The sequence below is a fragment of the Agelaius phoeniceus genome, chromosome 7 (genome assembly GCF_051311805.1).
Source record: "Agelaius phoeniceus isolate bAgePho1 chromosome 7, bAgePho1.hap1, whole genome shotgun sequence".
In the NCBI taxonomy this organism is placed as follows: domain Eukaryota; kingdom Metazoa; phylum Chordata; class Aves; order Passeriformes; family Icteridae; genus Agelaius; species Agelaius phoeniceus.
In genome coordinates this window covers 10,331,309-10,353,253 of record NC_135271.1, presented here as the reverse complement: position 1 = coordinate 10,353,253, position 21,945 = coordinate 10,331,309, and the positions used below count along the sequence as shown (strand labels likewise).

The 21,945-nt window shown below is 55.4% G+C and overlaps 1 protein-coding gene across 1 annotated transcript in view; it reads right to left on the bottom strand.

Annotated features, from left to right (window-relative positions):
- The window catches only part of COL18A1 (collagen type XVIII alpha 1 chain), a 36,594-nt gene extending 14,941 nt beyond the window's left edge, over nt 1–21,653 (bottom strand). The window contains exons 1-2 of the mRNA XM_077180931.1: nt 21,453–21,653; nt 20,950–21,017 (exon numbers count right to left, since the gene is read on the bottom strand). Coding sequence (XP_077037046.1) covers nt 20,950–21,017; nt 21,453–21,463 — 79 coding nt within the window. The 5' untranslated portion in view covers nt 21,464–21,653. The remainder of the gene's footprint in view (nt 1–20,949; nt 21,018–21,452) is intronic.
- Nucleotides 21,654–21,945: the final 292 nt, after the last annotated feature.

The following is a 21,945-nucleotide window of genomic DNA, read 5'->3' as shown; positions in this document are numbered from 1 at the left end:
AAAGAAAAAGAAAAAGAAAAAGAAAAAGAAAAAGAAAAAGAAAAAGAAAAAGAAAAGAAAAAGAAAAAGAAAAAGAAAAAGAAAAAGAAAAAGAAAAAGAAAAAGAAAAAGAAAAAGAAAAAGAAAAAGAAAAAGAATCAGCTCAGCTTTGCCCAGCCCAAAAGGAAAACACATCTCTTGGGATGGTGATGAAAACCTGGGTGCCTCTTCCAAAGCCTGAGACATGGAACATTCCCAGGCTCCCCTACTGCCAAGCCCCAATGCCAGCAACAGACCCATGACAGAGACCCAGCAGTGGGCACATAAGAACTGCCACCAACTAAAGGTGGGGGCAAACTTTTGCTCTGTCAGAGCCAGACACACTGATCCTCTGAAACTCTGTCTCTGAAACTGCTCTGTGTCCACCCTGCTCCCCAAGCCCCCAGTCCCTCCCAACCTTGGCACCCCAAAACTGAACACCTCACTGGGAGAAAATCTCCTTCCCAGTCTTTCCACCAGTTCTAGCCCCTTCATGTGCCTTGCACTGGGATCAGGCTTCCCCATGGGGCATCCCCAGTCTGCTGAGAGGAGAACCTCTGGATCCTGGAGTCCAGCACCCTTTCACACCCAGATGTGCACAGCCCTACACCAAACCTGATCAGGTCAGTGAGTGGGGCTCCCCCAGACCCTTAGCCTGTCACCCATCCTTGAGTCACCCCATGCTCAGTACCTCACAAACTCATTCCAACTGCAAATGCCAGGATGCAGGGACTGCGTTTATCTGGGGTTGGAGGAAGTAAAATTAATGGCAGCTTTAAGGAAAAAGGAAACCAGAGCTTCCTCCCAGGGGTCTACACGGGGCATAAGAGACAGTGCTGCAATTCCTGCAGCCAGACAAGTCACTGTGTCCCCCCCAGAGCTCAGGATGACGGGACACGCTGAAAGAGGCTTTTGTTAGCAAGGCAATTTGCAACCATTCTCCCCTTGGAGCTGCAGCCGGCTCTGGAGTCTCCCTCCTCCTCAAACATGCCACTCGCCCCCAAGTCCAAGTCCAGGGTGGGAGCTGGGTGCTAGCACTTCCCAAAGCAAATGAACTTTTTTCCTGTGTGACAGAAGCTGGATGGGGACTGGGGAGCAGAGGGGTAAGGGGAGACCCCTTCAAATATCTGCTCCCCTACAAAAGCCAAGTGGCCCTTCTCATTCCCAGAGCTTTCAGGCCACACCTGCTTTTTCCAAAGGGCATCCAGAACCCAAACATCACAGCCCATCATCCCTGTGGCAAACTGGGGATGCACCAGAGAACATGGAGAGTTGATGGGGACCACAGTGAGTTTGGTGCTGGCACGGGATGGCTGTGGGGATGTCCCTGGACACAGAGAATCTGCCATTGGAAATGTCCCCAGGATGCTCCAAGCCACCTTCCCACTCTGCCATGGCCTTCCTGGTTGACCTGAGCCCAGGCTGCCAGTGTGGGATTCAGGGGATCCCCAGCACACAGCAGCACATCAAGTCACTCCATGGAGTGCACCACAGCCCCCACATTCCCCACTCATTCCTGACACTGCCCATCCAAGCAACCACAGTGCAGTCCCAGATAGGAATGCGCCTCCTCTGCAAGCATCCCCATGATCCCAGTGCATCCCCCTGCAAACAGAGCCTCTTTGACACCGAGGGGACCCTGTCCTCGACCCTGGTTTTCCAGCCCCCAGTCTCAGCATTCCTCCTTGGCATCTCCCGGCCATCCCCCGAGGGCACAGGGGTCGGCACGGGAACACAGCCTCATTCAGAGGCTTTGGCGGGGGGGGAGCTCCAGCTTTCATCCCAACTGCATTTCTCCAAGCACCAGTCACCTCCCTCCCCACTCCCTTCTCTCACCCCCTGCCCTGTCTGGGTCCCTAAAAGGTCACAGCCACCGAATTATGAAGCTGGGAGTGAAGTAACCTCTCCCTCTTTTCCAAGCAGCAGGGATCAAACATTAGCCGCCATCGAGTGAATCATTAATCCCAAAGGGCTGCTCCAGGAGAGGGGAGCATGTGGGCATGGCTGAGGGTCACCTTGAAACCTCCTCCTCGCCAACACGGTGCTGTGGCTAGATGGCCACAGGGTCTGCATCCTTGCCCTGTACCTGCAGGGAGCTGCCAGCTCTCCAAGTGCTCTGATCCCAGCCAGGACACCCCAAAGCCCTGTGGCACCTGGAAACTGGCCCTAAATGCCAGCACAATGCGCTTGGGGAGTACCCCCTGTGCTGGGTGGATGTGATTCACCGGGACTGATGCTTGGTCCTGTGAAGGGACCCAAAACTCACTGGTTCGGCTTGGAAAAGCCAAGGCTGGATAGAAAGTGATTTTGGATTTGGCAGCATTGCGTGGGCACAAGGCAGAAGCATCCCCCTGGGGATGCTGGGCAGGGGAGCAGGCGGTGGAGTCTGGGCAGGGGAGCCTGGGGGAGTCTGGGCAGGGGAGACACAACACAGGGACATTGCCCAGCCACGTTACCTGCAGAAGCATTAATAAAGACACAAGAAACCCCTTCATCCTCCTCAGGAAGAGCATCGCAAGGCAGAGGCAGGTGCCTGCCGGCCAAGGGAGTCCAACACAGGTCTCTGATGGCCTCGCAGAAGCCCTGGCACGGCGGGGGGGTTATGGGGACCGAGGGGCTACAGCCGGGGAGCAGCAGCAAGCAGAGGAACCACTCCAGGTAGCGATGGCACCGCGACTCAAGCAGCCCCTCCCACTCATGCAAAGCCGCCCGAATTTCCTCCTCGCTGCCATGTTGAAGGTAATTTGGCAGTCGGACATGGGTGGTGCCCAGCACGCTGCAGAAGGGCAGGTGGGTCGGGATGGGCTGGCAACGGCTGGCCACTGGCATCAGTCCTGGAAAGAAGGATGTGGGCCCCGCGCCGTCACTCCTGTAGAGCTGCATGGTAGCGCTTAGTAAATCAAACTCCAGAGGGACAGAGTTATCGGCAGTAGGAGAATCCACACCCTTATCCACCCTCTGGTCAGGCCAAGGGGGGCTCTGGCTCCCGCTCCTGCTGGCCAGAGCCAGCCCTAGGTTGCGTGATGCTGCGGGGAAGTAATGGAGAGGTTGTGCCAAGGGGTCCTGGAAAGACACCGCCTGCTCACGGGTACTGTCACCTGCTGAGAAAGGAAAAGGGGCACTACCTGGCTGGAGACCTGCTGGTCTCTGCAAGGACACCTGTGACTCCATTGTAGGAGTTCCCATCCCCAGGAACTCTGGGTCTTCAGGGGTCACTGTCCTCAGGAGCTGTGGGTTCTCAGTGTTCCCTAGGAACTCTGGGTTCTCGGTGGTCACTGTCCTCAGGAGCTCAGTGTTCCTCACCACCAGGAGCTGCAGATTCTCAGTGGTCCTCGTGCCTGGGAACTCTGGGTCTTCAGAAATCCCTGTCCCCAAGGGCTGTGGGTCCTCAGTAGTCCCTGTCCCCAAGGGCTGTGGGTCCTCAGTGGTCCCTGTCCCCAAGGGCTGTGGGTCCTTGGTGTGCCCTGCCACCAGGAGCTGCAGGTCTGTGGTGCTCATCATCCCCAGGAGCTGTGGGTCCTCAGTGGTGCCCAACCCCAGCAGCTGCCGGTCCTCAGTAGTCCCTGATCCCAGGAGCTGGGGGTCCTCGGTGGTTCCCATCCTCAGGAGCTGTGGGTTCTCAGTGGTCCCTGACCCCAGCAGCTTCAGGTCCTCAGTAGTCCCTGTCCCCAAGAGCTGTGGATCCTTGGGGGTCACTGACCCCAGGAACTGGGGGTCTTCAGTGGTCCTCATTCTAAGGAGTAGCAGGTTCTCAGTGGTTCCTGTCTCCAGGAACTGCAGGTCCTCGGTGGTTCCTGACCACAAGAGCTGCAGGTCCTCAGTGATCCCTGACCCCAGGAGCTGGGGGTCCTTGTGGGTCCCTGTCCCCAGGAGCTGGGGGTCGTCAGTGGGGCTGCTGGCCACCTGCTGTCCTGGGGCAGGTGACATGCTGTGGAGAGGAGCGATGCTCGGCCACGTCGTGGGCTCCTTGGTTTTGGCTGCGGCTCCCTCACTCACAGGTACTGCTGTAGCAGGATCTGGCTCCTGCTGCCATGGGGTGGTGACATTTCCTGCCACTTCGCCACCCCACATCCCTGGGGACGGGCTGGGAGCTGGAGCCACCGCTGAGGTTGGCAGCTCCGACTCTGGGATTTTCTCACTGGGTAGTTCTGGGCTTCCTGTGGTCTTCGTGCTGTCCCAAACCCAGTCCAGAAGCTGTGTTTCAGAGCAGGAGAAGCAGCAAGCTAAGAGGAGCAGAAACCCCAAGCGAGGTGGGGCCATCGGAAAGGGAAAACAAGCTCCGTTGCTCCCGAGAGCGGAGTGGAGAGGCTGGAGGAAGGAAAGGAGGGAAGAGGCAGGAGTTCTGTCCAAGCCAGACTCTCGGAGCACTCACATCACTCTCCTCCCAAGCTCCGGCACTCAACCCTTCAAACCGGAGCAGAGCAGGGGGAGGAGTGGCCGGCCCTGCCAAGCCTTCCTCTCCCCAGCGCCAGCCTCCCGCTGCTGGCACAGCCCCTCGGGGACCCCGCCGCCTGCCTGGGGACTCACCTGAGCCCCCAAAACCTCTGGCAGCCAAGCCAGTATTCAGACCCACCCCATTGCCTGTCCCAGCAGCTGCTGCCAGATGTTTAACTCCTTCCTGCCTGGAACATCCTAAATAGTCTCTCCCTGCTCGATGGCTCTGGTTAAATCACCAGCATACAGAGCTGTACAAGGTGGGGTCGTGCATGGACATGGTCGTCATGGTCCTCATGGTGTGCCCAGCTTTGGTGGGACACCCCACTTCAGCCTCGGGAAAAGGTTATAATCTCAGAGCAAAACTGAACGAGGAGGGAAACAAATACCAGAAAACATTTCCAACATTTTCACCAGCCGGAAACAAATCAAGTCCCCAAAGCCAAGTGTTTAAAGCCGCTTTCCCGGCTCGGTTACAGGGCCAGGACCCCCCAGGTGCTGTCGCAGGACGGCCAGGGGAGCACTGCAGCTTTCCTGCCCCCCCAGGCATCACGCGCCAGCAACGCCTCAAAGCCAGGTCTGAGCAATCACAAGTTTCCCAATCACAAGTTTTCCTGGAGCTTGGGAAGAAAATCTTTCATGGGCAGTACTGGCACTCTCCCACACCTCAAAAATTTTGATTGTTCTTTGCCTCTGCTTAAAAAAGTTACCCTCAAATCCACTTATCCAGCTTAGGTGACGGTGCCCCTCATTCCTATGGATGGCCAAGCAGAGATGGAGCATTCCCAGGGCCTACACTACCGTGGTGACACCAGGCAAGTCACCTCCATGGCTCAAGAAGTGTCCCTGAGACAGGGTTTTGATGGGGAGGTGACAATTTTGGCTCCCCTTGGCTGTGTGTGACCAGGAAGGTCAGAGTGTGCCGTACCATGGTCCTACAGAGTAGAGATCTCCACATGCTGGAGCTGATGCTCCAGTTTAAAAATATTCAGGAAAATCACCAAGACAAATGCTCAGATGTTCATTTTGCTTTATGCAACATTTCCCACACTACTTTTGAAGCAAAACAGGCGAGTTTTCCCCTGAAATTGGGAGCTGGCTGCTGCTGCCAGCAGCTCTCCCTGTGACCGATGCTGTTAGGGGCGCCTGCTGTGGAACAGCCTCCACCAATCCGCACGGGGCACGGGTTTGTCCAGATGGCAGAGCTTCCATATGGCCCCCTCCCAGAGCTCCAGTACTTCCATCAGCCTGGGGAAGGAGCCAGGTGCCTGCCAACCTTCTCTGGCGTGTCCTGACGGGCTTGACTGGCCTGGGGCCAGGGTGCGGTGCAGAACTCCTTGGCACATCGAGAGGAATCAGAGTGACTGCTGCTTCCATTCCCAGTGGTGGGATGGAAAACCTTGGTGTTCCTGGAGCCTCTCCCCACCCCAGAGCTGTGTGGCTCCAGTGTGGGGAGCATCACATGCCCCCATGAGCTGCCTGGTCTCTGCCAGGAGGATTTGGAGAGCAGCACCCTGCTGGGGTAGCCCAAGCATGTGCAGACAGGACACACAGCCAGAGAAATTCTCACTTCTCCCTTCTGCTGGAATTAGGCAGCTCATGACAGTGGAGTGCAGCAGCAGCCCCGTGGGACACCCTCATTAAGTCAATGATCTTCATTTCACTGCACACCTCCTCACTGGAAGCTCCCCAGGAAGGAGCCAGGGCTGGAGCATCCCCAAAAAAGGGATTTCCAAATTAGGTTCCCTGAGGGTGGGCAGGTGGCATGGGTGGCATGGGTGGCACTAGAGCATCTTGGTCCAGTGCAACCAGCTCTACCACTGACCAAGTAGCCAGGCAGGGACTGGGAAGGCAGCAGCTGCTGAAATATTTTGGAGAAGTATTCCTACAGGGAGAAGCCATGGCAGGTGGCTTGCTGGCAGAGCAGAGAAAACCCCTTGCTTTTGCCTCCTCCAAGCTAAAAGCTCACAAAAAGCGTTTTGCACACTCCATGAGATGCTGCTGCCAGCTTGCCATAACCTTGGACTTCTTGAAAAGCAAAATTGGACCCTCACCCTGGTCCCAGTTCCCTCCCAAAGAGGCTGACTGCATCTTCCCAAAACTGTCTGGCATCTTGTGCTGCAACATAGTTCCTTAGGAAAAGGGGGATTGGGCTGCCCGAAGAAGGCACTGAGGGCTCAGTCCTGGGCCAGAAGAATAGAGGGGGGAGAGGGGAGAAAGGGGGGAAAAGGGAAATGAGAGAAAAAATCAGAGGTGGGGGAAAAGAGTGGAGATGGGAAGAAAAGAGATTGGGGGAAGAGGGTGGGGGGGAAGAGGGTGGGGGGAAAGAGAGTGGGGAGAAGAGAAGGGGAAAATGAGAGGGGAGGAAGAGGGAAAGAAGTAAAGAGAAAAAAAGAGATTGGGGAAGTCAAGGAAAGGGTGGGAAGTGGAGGGAAGTGTGTGGAGGAAGTGAAAGAAGTGGAAAATGACAGTAGGAAAGGAGAGAGAAGGAAAGAGAAAAGAGGGGAGAAAGGACAAAAGAGAGGAAAAAAGAAGAGGCAGAAAAGAGGAAGGGAAAGAACAGAGAAAATAAGAGAAAAAAGAGAAGAAGGGAATCAGAAGGAGGAAAAGAGAGGAGGACAAGGCAAGAGGGGGGAAGGGGAGGAGAAGAGAAAGAAAAAAAGAGATGGAAGAAAAAAGAGAAAAAGAGAGTGAAAAAGGAGGAAAAAAGGGGGGGAGGAAGGGGAAAATAGATAAAAATAGGAAAAAAGAGCCTGCCATTCAGACCTGCAGCCTTTTATCCGTGGTCAAAGGACACCGATGTTTCTCTCCAGGGAGGATTGCTTTCCCTGCAGGATTTGGGGAGAGGACAGGGAGCCTGCTGCAGCCCAACTCAGCAATTCGTCCTGCACAGGCCAAGAGCTGGGCAGATGGATGGACAGGCAGAGAGACGGATGGATGGACAGCAGAGGGAGCCTCAGGCTGAGCGGAGCGCAGACACTTCCTCAGGAGACCCCACTTGGCTGGACACAGCCCTGACATCACAGAACTCCGGGCAGAGACTGGGAGGGAGTAGGGGTGGGCAAAGCCCTTCTGGAACCCGGGGAAGGGGAAGGGGAAGGGGAAGGGGAAGGGGAAGGGGAAGGGGAAGGGGAAGGGGAAGGGGAAGGAGAAGGAGAAGGGGAAGGGAAGAAACCCTGATAGGAGCACAGGCAGAAAGCCGGAGGTGGGAACACTCTTGGACTTAGCAGAAAAATTCAAGGACTGTCAGCAGGTATCTATAAATCCTATTGACATTTGGGATTCTAATCCGTTCTCCATCTGAAAGCCCCACACAGCAGTTGAAAGGCTCTCCTGGAGATGTACGCCAAGGATGTTGCCACATCCGGAGCCGCTGACCTCCCCTGCGGCCAGTCCCGGAATGAGGCACCCAGGCCATGGGTGGGCGTTCAGCCAGGGACATGGGGAGGCGGGAGACAAGGGTGCACAGGAGCCGAGCTGGTGGGAGTGACAGCAGCCAGCCCAGCCCCAAAAATGACACAGGTGCCGCTCTGCCAGGCTCTGCTGTGCCTCTGGGACAGTGCTCCCCCCTGCCTCTGGCTGTGCAGCACCATGGAGCCCCCGGGACCGCAGCGTTCCTAAACATTTACTCATGGAGAGCCAGAAACATCCTCCTGGCAAATTTCTCGATAAGATAAACCGTGAAAATGTCACAACTGCCTGAGGGAGCCATCAAATAGCCCCAGGAGGGAAAGAAGGGTGGTCACGTCCAGACCCCTGTCATTACCTGCATCCTCCTCCTGCCCCTGAACTGAGTAGGGCTGGAAAAGGCACAGCCAAGAGGTGCTGGTGTCCTCCTCTGCCCCATCCACATGGACAAGCGGACAAGGCAGCAGAGAATTGGGGCTGGAGTGACTTTGGCCACTGGAGGTTTCCTGGGGAGAATGGATGGTGGAGAGGGATGATCAATATTTGGGCGCAGCCAAACCCAAAGGAGGTGTATAAAACTCAAGGTGAGTTTGGGGTGAGCTGTAGCTCCCAGTCCCCCCCCATCCTGCCTCCACTGGGGCCATGTCTCTGCTTCCAATCACTCACCTGCCCCCGGAGCCAACCGACAGCCCGGAGATAAGGTGGGGAAGGCAAGGGAAGGAATGCAACCCCCTGGATCATCCTCCTCCACATTCATAAATCATCTTGCAGACTAATTGCTCCCTGGACAGGAGAAGACTCTGCTCCTCACCCCCCACCAAGGTTCTAGCTCACTCAGGACAGGCAGCTGGTGGAGGGTGTTGGCTGCAGTCTCCCTGAGGGACAAGGAGGAAGTGCGTTCCCATTCCTAGGCATTTCTTTCCCTGAGGATACAGGGAGACCAATGCACCTGGCACCCCAGTTACCTCAGAATCTGTAGACAGATTCTGCAGTAGCAGGATGAGGGGAGATGAGGGATGGGATGGAGGGTTTGTGATCCAACTTGATGCCATCCGAACCAGAGAATCAGAGGAGAACAAGGCACCCAGGTGGGTACATGTCCCCAGAGTTCAAACAAACCTTTCCAAGCCAATGATGTCCCCTAACCATGCCAGGATTTTAACCCTCCAACATGATGGAGAAACAACGCACTGTCAGTGGGTAACCCAGCACCAGCTTTGAAGCCTACACAACAAAAACTGGGAGTTGCCTATCCCCAGCTGTTTTCCAGGACTTCAGAAGCAAAGAAAACACCAGCACAGCTTAAAAACCCCAATTCACCAAACAAAGTACAGAAGAGCTACCAAGTGATGTACCTGAAGCTACAACAGAGCGTCACAGCCTCCATCCCACAGAAAAGTATCCGTCCTGCCCCCGCCCCAGCCAGGGATGCTGGGTGCCAGCTGGTCCGTGCTGCTGCAGGAGGCAACTGCCACAGCTCATGGATGCTTTATAGAGCCTCACCATGGATTTTCAGGGAGGAAAACCACCTGGCAACTCATTAACCTCATCCTCAACACAGTGTGCAGCAAACAGAATCCAAGCTCACACGCTTGCTGTGGGGCCAGGTGGCGAGGAACGCTATTTTCTTCAGGAATGGACAGGAAAAGGGGGATCGGGGAGGGGGGTTTGTTTTGGGATTTCAGCTGCAATCTCCAGCTCATCCAACCAGCCTGGCTCTTGTAAGTGCTGCCCTCCTGCAGCGCAGGGGACTTTGTTTGGCTTGGAAGCCCCCAGCTGTGCTCGTAATAAGACTCCGTGTCCGCTCTGTGGTCCTTCCACCTCTCTGCACTCCTCAGACAATAGTTCGCCTGTGCCGCTGACTTTGGCAGCATTTCCAAAGTTTTGGCTCCTTCCAAAGTTTCCCCTGCACCAGGCCACCAACCTTGGCCATCGTGCTTTGTTGTCACATCCCATTGCATCCCATCTCAGGCTCTCTGCTGTCTGTGGGGCACTGTGCTCCATGCTGGACCTTTTGGGCCTCCAAACTGGGGACATGACATGGAGAGATGCCTGGCAGGCCCTTTGAGGATGGATGCTGGGGTCATGAACAGCCTGGATAGGGGGCGACTGGAAAAGGGAAAGCATCACCCAGGCCTTGAACCCACCCAGCTGCGCACATCCCAATGCCATAGTGAGAAATCAATCAATTGAACACCTTGAAATCACGTTGAGCAATGACAACCTGATATCAGCCAAGGCTGAAATCCCCCTTTCCCTGCCATGTCTCCACAGGTATTTAAGCAGGAAAACTTAGAGCTTTTGAGGAAGTCCAAACAGCCTTGGAGATGGATAGTAAAGGGGTCAAACAGGTGGGTGATCCTTTGCTGCTCCACGCAAGTGCTGGGGAAAGCCAGCAGGAGCTGGATGAGGCCAGAACTCACATCATCCCTTTCCAACCAACAACCAGAGCCAGTATTTGATTATTCCTTTCAATTATTCCTTCTTTCTACAAGTCACTTGGTTTTAAAGCAAAATACAATACAATAAACAGCTTTAATGCACTGAAGTTCACCACCTGTAACAGGACAGTTGCCAAGAACAAGGAGAGGTGTAATTTGTGTCCCTGCCTGCATGAAGACTGAGATTCCAGATCAGGTTTGCCCCCTCCTGAGTGCAGGGATGATGCCACAGCCAGGCACCATCCCAGGCTTCAGCATCCCAAGGCAAAGCTGCCTGGCCCATGGGCACAATGCCATGAGCCAAGGGCATCCCTGCAGCACAGCACCACGGAGATGGGTACCCATAAGCTATTTCCTGGGATGATAAGGGGTTAAAAAAAAAAAACCCAAACCACACAAAAAAGCTCAGCAGGCATGCCTGAAGGGGAGGATTAGAGAGAATAGGGCCATTTCTCAGCAAAGACTATGGCAACCTAAATAGAAAACTAACATTACTCTCAAGACAGGGGCCCTTTCCCTTTACTCCTGCCCTACAATGTCACTATTGTTTTGCTGACAACTGGTAATTATCCCAAGCTGCACACACTGGTATTCCCACCCTTTAACCGGGAGGGATTTTGCAGCCGCCGACCCTCTGACACCAGCAAAAATTCACATACCAGAGAGTTCAAAGGGGGGGCGGGCTGGGAAGGCCGGGCAGCCTTGCGGGGGACGTCATTCACAGGGTCCCGGAGGGCTGGGGCTGGGAAGGCACCTCTGGAGATCGGCAAATCCAAGCCCTGCTGAAGCAGGCTCACCTGCTGGGTGCACAGCACCATGCCCAGGTAGTGTTTGGGCATTGTCAGAGAAGGAGAGCTCAGAGCCCCTTCAGAGCCTAAAGGGGCTCCAGGAGAGCTGGAGAGGACTGAGGGACAAGGGATAGAGGGACAGGACATAGGGAATGGCTTCCACTGCCAGAGGGCAGGGATGGATGGGATATTGGGAATTGGGAATTGTTCCCTGGGAGGGTGGGCAGGCCCTGGCACAGGGTGCCCAGAGCAGCTGTGGCTGCCCCTGGATCCCTGGCAGTGCCCAAGGCCGGGTTGGAGCAGCCTGGGATAGTGAAAGGTGTCCCTGCCCATGGCATGGGGTGGCACTGGATGAACTTTAAGGTCCCTTCCAACCCAAACCTGGCATTCTGGGATTTGGGATGGTTTTGTTACTGATGGCCATGCTTTGGGTTCAAGGTGCCCCTAAAGTCAGGGGGTCTTTTCTCATATCACCATCCCAGATGAAAAAATGTTCGTATCCCAAGCATCCACGTCTAAGCAGTGAATCTTTTCTGGGAAAAAAAAAAAAAAAAAAAAAAAAAAAAAAAAAAAAAAAAAAAAAAAAAAAAAAGCCCAAAACCAAATGAACAAAACAAACAAAAAACCCAACAAAACCCACATAAAAATAAACCCCCAAAAATAATGCTATGGAAGCAGAGTTTCCCTTCCCTGCTTAAAAGTTCTGGGGAGCTGGGACCCCCAGGATGAGACCTGCAGGCTGCAGCTGTCCTACTGCAAGAGGATAGGGATGAGTCAAATCCATAATTTTTCATTTACAGCATGGAGGAGTCATAGTCCCAACATTCCCTGCCTAACAGGAGTTCATCTTGGTGCCAGCCCCAACTCAGATAAGGTGATAAAAAAACTCTGGAAACTGCCTCAAGATGGATTAAAACATTCCCATGGTCAAAATGTAGATTTTTTTTTCCTGCTTTTTCAGGCTGGTACAGGAGCCAGAAAGCCCAGAAAAAGTGAAAAAAAAGCCCCTTTTTTTTTCCTGCCACAGGCTGCAAGCAGCATAGCCAAGGTCAGAACAAGGCAGAGGACACACACAGCCCCCAAAGGACCCAGCTATGAGCACCAGCCTCTCTGGCATCTACTTAAATATTGCTATTTTATTTTTTTCTGCATTTTAATTACACGATCACAGAAGTTTCTTCCTAACGGGAATGCGGGAAACCAGTTTTTCCTGCAGCAAAGCCAATTCCACAAATACTAGCAGTGACCTGTAAAGTTAAAAAAAAAATCCCCATAAATCTTCCCTTCCTCGCAGCAGCAGTGTCACTCGCAAGGCTGGGACTTTATTTATTGTTGTTTTAAGCACCCAGGAGAAAAGAAAATGCTTCTAAAACCCCACTTAACCCACTCCAGCTGCAGAGGAAAAAAAATCCCACGTAGGCAGGAGCTACGCTCTGGGACTCCGGGCAAGCTGCAGCCTGTCTCTAGAGCACCCAGCTGGGATTTGGGGGAATGAACCCCCCCTTCTCCCAGGCCCACAGCCTCACCAGCTTTAGCCAGCTCCTCATTAAAGCGTGGGGCCGTTTGCAGGGCGCAGAGCCGGGGCACTGAGGCTTCAGCAGCCCCGACACAGCCTTGCCCTGGGACCAGCACCTTGCTTGGGAGGATGCTGGAGCCTGCAGGAGCTCCTGGGGCTGCACTGGGAGCCAGCTTCTGGCTCCTCTCGTCATAACAGCAAGGATTATACCAAGATTGTGCTCTCCAAACCCCTTTTGGCTCCTTTGCACCCCGCACTTGGGGACATCAGAGCTCAGTGGCATGGGGAGAATAGCAAAGCTTGCACAGCTCTTGGGAGAAACCCTGGCTGGCCACTCCACAAGGAAAGAAGGCAGAAGAAAGCCCGGAAAGGGGGCGCTGGGAAAGCAGAGGAAAGGCTGAAAAAGACTGAAATGGAACAATGTTATCAGGCAGCTGTGCCACGGATGTGGGGGCTCCGGATGCCCAGCACCCACTGGGAGCCACCCATCGCATGTTTGGGTGCTGAGCTCCGACACCAGCTGCACACGGGCAGGGAGGCTCCACCAGTAACACCTGGAGGCAAACTGGGCCCTCAGGTGATTGAACAGCAGCACTGAGATAAAATGATTAAACAGCTGAATGAAGGAAATGGGAAGTGGTTTTGCTCCTGACCCAAACAGACACATTTTTACTGGTGTTGCTGCCACCGAGGCTGACCCCGAGGGATGACCCCAGGGGTAAACAGCCACCCCTGCACAACTGGAACAGAGGGAGGGATGTCCTGGGACCCCCAGGTGCTGGGATACAGGGGATGTAGTGGGAGACCAGAGCACTGAGAGGCAAGGAATATTCTGGGAGGGAGATCAGAGCATTGGGATCAGGGGATGCACTGGAAGATCCATTTCCACTGTGAGAGTCAGATTTACAGTGACACAGGCTGTCCCACGGTGCCAGTGTGGAGCATCCCACTCCAGTGCAGTCCCCAAACCAGGCCTAGTGTCCTTCTTGGGGCAGAAGTGCTTCACCAGTGGCCTGGGGTGGATCAAACATCCACAAGCCTGTTCTACCACCAGTATTCTCAATTCCCCTGCCGCTGGGCTAATGTTTGGCACCAGGAGCCGCTAGCAGAGCCCGGGGCAGGCGAAGGGAGCAGGGCCAGAGCCCAGCCCACCTCTGGGGCTGCCCGGCCATGCGAAGCGACTCATCCAGACCCGGGATGGAGCGGGATCCCGCCAATGTCCGCCCGCACCGCGGGTTAATCGCGTTGCTAGGACACCCGCGGGCGAAGAAATACAACACTTGTCGGATTAGAGTCTAGACGGGCTGACCTTTCCCTCCAAAAGCGGCCGAAAATCAGGCCCCGTTGGCTAAAAGGAGGGATTTTTGTCGCTGTTTAGGTGTTTGGTTTTGTTTCAGATGGGAGCCAAAGAGGGAGGGACATCGCTGTCGCTGAAAGAGTCATTTCACTACCTGCCGCCGGACAGGGATGTGCAGGAGACAGCCCGGGGCTCGAAACCTGCTGCCAAGCCCGGGCTTTGCCCAGCAACTCGGCTGACAAAAGAGCCTTTCATGAGAGGGGACGATGTCAACTCCGCAATTAGCAGGGGAAAAGAAAAAAGAGCCGAAGGAAGATTACTACCTCCAGCAGTTGCCTCTGGAGGCCCCTCTCCAGTGGCTTCCTTAACTCTTTCAGCTGAGCCCAAGGAGAAGGTGGGAAAGGAGCCATCAGCCAAGGGCTGGCTGGAGCCAGGCTGGTAGCCCAGCTTTGAAGGGTGTCATGAGGATTCCCATCCCCCTGGCACCCAGAGGGAGCCAGGCCCACGACCCCATTGCATCCTAGCTGGGAGGGAACTGTCTGATATCTCCATCCAGCCCAGCACCAGGAGAATCCTGGTGGGATTAGACTCTGATCAAGAGCCCAGCCCACTGGGTACCACACATGGGCATGGGGATGCCAGGACACCCACACACCCTCCATCTTCATGGCCTGACATCACTATCTCCCCACCAAAATAACGTGCCCAGAGCAGCTGCAGAAGTAACAACTGGTTACTCAAATCCTGAAGTCTGAGCTACCTGGGATAGTGGAAGGTGTTCCTGCCCATGGCAGGGGGTGGAACAAGATGGGCTTTGAGGTCCCTTCCAAGCCAAACCATTCAAAGAATCTACAGTAAAAGCCAAAAATCAGAGGCTGCTGTCACACACCTCTCTCTGCCCACAGTGCCATGGGCTGGGACCTTCTCTCGTGCCCTGATATCCAGGGAGATTTAGTGCTGCCTGGAATCATTGCAGGTTTCTACTCCATCCACTCCCACCCATCAGTACCTCCCTGAGCCCCAGCTCCCAGCATGACAGGGCACTTCTCCAGTTTTGGAACCCGGCTGGGGAGATGCTGGCATCAGTGATAGGGTCACACGATGTGTCCAGGATAAGGCCCCTTGCCCCTCTGGAAAGCATTTTGGTATCCCAGGGGAAGGAATAAGCTGTACAGATGCCTTCCCATCATGCCACAAGTGAGCACCACCAGTTTATCTGGGGATTATCAAAAAGTTGCAGTTTATCCAAACGTCAATAATCTCCAACTCAATTAAGTTACAGACTAACAAGGAGGGTGGAAAAGAATAAATTGGTTTGATTACTGTGTCTTCCAGAGGGAAGGCAAGTGGCTAATTTAGGAATGATAAACTCAGAGGTAGCTTCAAGGACCATTGGGCTGTCAGAGATTTATGCCAGTGGTGACAGTGAGAAGAGCATGGGGATGGTAATGCTAAATTCCAGGTGCCCCAGCTCCTATTCCCACCCTGGGCTGTTTAAGCAGACTCCCACAACCTGGGGACAGGGTCAGTGGAACAGCCAGATCTTACAGTCCCCAGGGGAGGAGGAAACCAGCAGACTGAGCTTGGGAATAAAATAAAACTACAATAAAATCCACTAATGACCAATTTCCATCTTAGAAAAGGGCTGGGAGGCCATGCCAAAAAAAAGCAATAAAAATTCCGCAAAAGCAACCTTTTTAAGACACGGGATGTTCCACACCAGATGTTGCTTGCTGAGAAAGCCCCAGTGCTGGGGCTGCTGCTGCCAAACGGCGCTGCCGGTCAGGTCAGAGCCAGGAACACAGCAAGCCTCTGAAGCCTCGACCCTGGAGCAGCCCCAGCCTACAGCCCAGGGGGTGTCAGTGTCCTGCTTCATTCCAACACTCCCTAGGAGGTCAAAGCCATCCACCTCTGCACGGTGGGAAACACCCCTTCATCCCCAAAGGGCAGATTAACCATGCTCACACCTCGAGAGTGTGGAGGTTTTTTGCCCTCAAGCCTCTCCCTCTGTCTCTCCCAGTGGTTCCAAATCCATATTAAGGCAATGCCAGAGCCCCTGGTAGCTGCACAAATTTCCTAACCATTTTCTAACCCCATCTAGCTCCTTGTGCTTCAATGATATCTTTGGCAACATGCTCCCAGGCTAACCAAGCCTGACACTAAAAGCCACACACGCTGCTGCTACCACGCGCCTTCCTCCACCCACAAAGTCAGGGACTTGTTCCCAATCCCCAGGATTTAAGGGGACTTAGCACCAGCTGAAATCATAGCAGGTTTCCCCTGCACCACCTCCCACCCATCAGCAGGACAGGGCACATCCTCCCAAGGGCAGCAGCACCGCTGCTCCACACACATAGCTACCCAAAGGATGAGGAATGTGGCTGGAGGACAGGAGAGCCAGGCAGAGCACCCCCACAGCTGGCAGAGAGGAAACTGGGACATGGGATGACATGGAGCTCATCCATCATGGAGCCTCACAGAGTGGTTTGGGTGGGAAGGAACCCAAAAGTCCCACCCCCTGCCATGGCCAGGGACACTTTCCACTATCCCAGGCTGCTCCCAGGGACACTTTCCACCATCCCAAGCCCTGTCCAACCTGGCCTTGGACACTTCCAGGGATCCAGGGGTAGTCACAGCTTCTCTCGTCAACCTGTACCAGTGCCACGACACCTTCAAAGGGAAGAATTTCTTCGTAACATCCAAGATACTGCCTCCAGGCTTGCACACAGAGCGATTGCAGCATGCTCTTGGAAAGGATTCCTCTCCAATGCTTTCCCAAATGTCATCAGATACAACAAAAGAATCACTAGAGTGTTTTATTAATCCCATACCTCTGGACTGCTGATAAACATCAATACTTAATCCCAGATGTCTCCTTCAGCACTTTGAACTCTCTACCGAAATGCCAGAATTAATTATTTTCTTGGTAAACTATCGAGAGTTTGGGAAAAAAGACAGCACACTTGCTGGGATTGTTATTCCAGGGTTTAGAGTATCATCCCTAACAGTTATGACAGGCCAGAGTGGTGCAGAAGAGACTTGGTGTCCCTGTCACAGAATATGGGGTGCGTGAAGGGACACAAACCTCACCTTGTTCCACCCCCTGCCATGGACAGGGACATCTTTCACTCTCCCAGGGTGCTCCAAGCCCATCCAACCCAGCCTAGAACACTTCCAGGGATCCAGGGGCAGCTGCAGCTGCTCTGAGCGCCCTGTGCCAGGGCCTCACTGGGAAGAATTCCTTCCCAATATCCCATCCAACCTTCCCCTCTATCAGTGTGAAGACATTTACCCTTGTCCTGTCACTCCAGGCTCATGTAAAAAGTCTCTCTCCCTCTTTTTTATCAGAGGATTCAGCCAAGAATGAGTCCTTGCCCCTGGCCCCGCATGCTCCTGCCTCCTCATAAAGAAGTGGTGACATCCCCCCCAAGAGCAAAGCCAGTTTCCCAGCAGCACATTTTTCTCTGCTCAGGGAGTTTTTAAGCCAGGCGGTGACGCTTGAAGCAGTATTGCAAAATGTTTTCTCCAAGGGCTTGGATTTGCTGCTTAACAGCACCCAAGTTTTGTCGCCATAAACACTGGAAGGAGAGGTTAGTCCAGCTGCAAGCCAAAATAAATAGGGAGCAGTGTTACTGAGAGGCTGCTCTTCAGAGCAAAAAAAAAGCCCCACTTCTCCAGAATATGGAAGTGTATGGGCAGGGTTTTCTAGTGGCCACAGGGAAGGGCAGCTCTCCATCCTTCCAGGGACATGCAGCAGTGGGGAGGGAGCTCCCAGGCATTCACGCTGCTGGGCCAACAGACACCATATGGAAACCTAAAACCAAGGCAAGAGCTCTGGGAGAATGGTTGCTGTGGATGGACCAAGTTCAGGTACAGAGCTGGGGAAGTAATGGAAGAATTAGGATTAGGGCTTGAAAAGGTTGTGTGCTTCAATGGAAGCAAACTCCTGCCGGGGAGCACAGCCACTCTGCAGGAATACTCAGTCTCTTTTTAAACCTAATTTCCAGCCCCAAAGCACCACCCAAGCACAGCCACTTCATCCCTGTCGCCACCTTCTTGGGACAGGCAGGAGGGATGGGATCCACCTGCCAGGGGGGTGGACCAGGAATTCAGAGGTGCTGCAGGGAAATGCCCACAGCCTTGTCTCCTTCCAGCTGCTGGCTGCCTGGGCAGCTCCCCCTCCCCAGCAGCTCCCATGGCACAGATAAGGTTTTGCAAACAGCAGTCCTGCCAGCTGATAAGGAGCTGAAGAGCCTGAGGAGCTTCTGGAGCACAGCATCCTCCCCAGTTCCTCCAGCCCCTGCTGGGAACCTCAGCAGTCAAACGATGCTGCTAGAGCTAAGAGGCGCCAACCCTGCATGAGCCAAACCCACGATGCTGGGTGCTGCCCACAGTCAATTCCCCCTGTCTTTTGAACATTCCTAAAATAATGCCAGGAAAGCTCTGTCAAACCCTGTCAAACCCCCCCAGGTCCTGACACCAGAGCAGTTGTGTCGCAGGCTGTAAATCACTTTGCACAGTGATTCCTTGTGAGGAATCCCAGACAGAAGGACCCACAGCCCCCTGGGGATGGAAATTATCAGGAATGAGCCTCTCAACGTGCAGCTCCAGCACCTGTTGTCCATAAGAGTGGGAGGAGGCAGCTTGAATTCCCAGGTGCTGTCTGCACCCTCAGCAGCAGCACAGTAGAGAGCTGGGGCTGCTTTTGGGGCTCTTCCCAGCCCCAAACTAAATCACAGAAATTCAGTGTGAGAGAAAATAACAGAATCATGGAAGCACTACAGTTGGAAAAGACCTCCAAGGTCATCAGATCCAACCACTAACCCAGCACAGCCAGTTCCACCATGAAACTATGTCCCAAAGAGCCACATCTACACATTTTTCAAACACTTCCAGGGATGGTGATTCCATCACTTCACTGGGCAGTCTGTTCCAATGCATGGTTGTTTCTACCACCAGATTGGGGTGGTCTGGCCAGCAGATCGTCCCTATCCAGGGACCCGGGACAGGATTGCCCCCCAGGAATGGGGATTTTCCCAGTGTCTGACCCAGCCCATGCTTGGGGTCACTCACAGCCCTATCTGTGATTCCCCCTACACTCGCCAGACCAGATGTGTGGCAGAATCCCCACACTATTCCTCATGGCTACATACCCTTTCTGAGGAATCCCAGAGATCCAGTGATAAGAGGCCAGCCCAGCTTGGGGCAGCTAAGCCCCCAAATTTGCAAGGCAGGCAGATAAACAGAAAGGTTATCTCCATGCCAGGACAGCCTTTGGAGCAAACATTCCCCAGAAGCCATCACAAAGGCGGGCTGGCAGAACAGGCCCTGCAGTCCTTGGACATTGAACCAAGGGAAGGGAGGGAAGAAAAAAAGAAAAGAAGGAAAAAAAGCCACACCAACCCGCTGAATTCCTTTAAAACCCGATCTGCAGCCTGCCTTTGGGAGACAGCCAAGTCAGCTGGGTGAGACGGGCACTTTCTGCCAGTGGTGACCAGCGCTGGCCGCGTTCCCCCAGCACTCATCCCCTCTGCACACCCTGGGGAACCTCCTGGGGGCCCCCAGCATGGCTGCCCAAAGCTGGAGGATGCACCTGCAGCTCAGCAGAGGGTCCTGGCCGGCCCTGAGTGCCCAAGGATGCTGATGGAGAGGATGGAAAGGGCATGGATAACTCTGCGTACCCACTATTAAAGCAGTGCCAAGCCCTCCAGCTCAGCTTGGCTGCACTGGACAGTCTCCAGGGACCTAAAATAGCCAATTCAGGATTTCACATGGGAATGATGTTCCCAACTCTGCAGATCTCCAAGGGGAGCTTTGTTCCTGTGGCCCCTGGGGAGGCACCCACACCACTGAAAGCAGCATCATAAATGCAGCCCGGGGCACTTGGAGAGCTTCTCCCAGTGTTCCCAGACATGCTCTGGGAGTGCTGGGCATCCCCACAGCCCCAGCCAGCCTCCTTCCCTCCACAGCTGACCCCGCTGCCCACAGAGCAGTGCCAGAGCTGTTCCTAGATGACACAAAGCCTTGCCCCAGTAAATAATGCACCAATTTCATGGCTGACTTCCAGTTCGCCTGCACCTGAGGATGCTACTAACAGAAATGTTGTGCCCAGCCTGAGACAGCAGAAAGGGACACAAGTGATGCTTCACACCATGCTGGCACAAGCCAAAGACCAGACCACTACCCCAGAGAAAATCCACTGTATCCTTGTTCTTGGATTGTCACTTGCAGCTCAGCTGCTTTGGCAGTTGGGGTTCCTGGGATCCAGGTGGGGGCTCCCTGTGTCAGCCGTGGCTGTTCTCGCCTCCAGGCGCTGGGCACACTTCCAGAGACGGGCTGCAAGGGGAGGAGGGCTTTCATCCCGCCTGGCAGCCGGCAGGAAGCTTCCCTGTCGGGGAGGTAAAGTTCACCAGAAACACAGGCAGTAGGAGAACCGGCTCATGTGCCTCGTGGGGAAAAAAGGGCTGGAGAGCTGAGTCAGCACTGAATTCCCCTCTCCCGGCAAACCAGTAGCTTGAGAAGTGGGATGTTACAGGGAGCCCCGAAGGCAGGGAAAAGCCCAGAAGGGTGTGAGAGGTGTTGCATCCCCAGGGCATAGGCTCGAGGCTCCCGATCACTCACAACACTTCCAAGGACATGCAGCTACAGGGAGGACTTGTGGAGAAAAGCTAACACATGGAGCACGGCCACTTTGGGGCAACGCCATCCTGCCTGTCCCACAGCCAGCACGGACCTGACAAACACTCTCCTCCCAGGGAACTGCAGTCAAGGATTTCCCCAGCATCCCTGGCCGCTGATGGGATGGAGCACACGGGACCCACCGGGCTCGGGAGCCCCAAGGGATGTGGCCATTGAAGGAATCAGCCCCAGCTTCGGGAAGCACGACTGGGCGCAGCATTTGCTCGAGGGGAGACTCCAGCCCCCATTCCTGCTGGGGAGAACCTCCCAAGCGATGGGGGGCGTCAGGACAGGGAGGAGGTATGGGACCCTGAGTACGGCGGCAGGCACTCCCCTCCCCAGCATCCCGCAGCGTCCCGTGCACGTTACCCGGCTCCGGGGAAGCAGCGGGGACCAGCAGGACAAAGAGCCCGAGCAGCAGCCGCGGCGGGGGGCACCTGCGGGAAGGGAAGGGGAGAGAGAGGTCACTCACCTTCCTGCCGAATGCGAGGAGCCCCCCAGCCCCACCCCGAGGTCCTCCCGCGGTCACAGCCGGGACCCCCAGCCCCGGCGGCTTCAGGGTTCCTGTACCCCCCAGCCCCTCGTGTGTCGGGGCACCGGCTTCCCGCGCTACCCCTGCCCCCCAGCCCGGCGGCTTCCCGGTCCTGGTGCCAGCCTTCCCCGGTGTCCCCGCGGTACCGGTGCCCCTGGGGTCCCGCCACGGTAAGACCGAGGTCCCCCCGCCCTCCAGGGTCCCAGTGTCTCCCTCCCCGGCGGCTCCAGACTCCCGGAGCTGCCTCTCCACGGCGGCTCCGTGCTTCCCGCACTACCTGTGCCCTCCCCATCCCCGACGGTTCCATGGGCCCGGTGCCCCCCGCAGCCCCGGCGCTCACCCCGTGCGCATGGTGCCCGCTCGGCGCCGGCAGCGCAGCACGGCTTGGCTCGGCTCGGAGCGGCGGGATCGGCACGGCCCGGGGGGCGGGGAGGGGAGGGGCGGCAGGGCCGGCCCGCCCCGGGCGGGTGAGCCGGGGCCGGGGCTCTGCCCGCCCCCAGCCCCCGGGGCCGGGACTCTCGCAGCCGGCGGTCTCCTGCAAGGGTCGGGGACACTCCCCGGTGGTGGATCAGTGGGTAGAGGCACAGCTCTTCTCGCCGAGGAGCATCCCTCCCGGGGAACATCCCTCCCCGAGGAGCATCCCACCTCTGCCCGGGGCGCCGGAGAGCACCCTCGCCCCCAAAGGGCACCCACTGCCCGCAGGACCTGCCCGGGCACCTCCTACTCCACCAAGCCCTGGGCTTCGGCCTGCAGGCCAGGTCTGGTCTTGAAGGAGGGAGTGAATCAGCGAGCTGAGATCATTCCCTCTCCCAGCACTTATCCGAGCCCCGGGG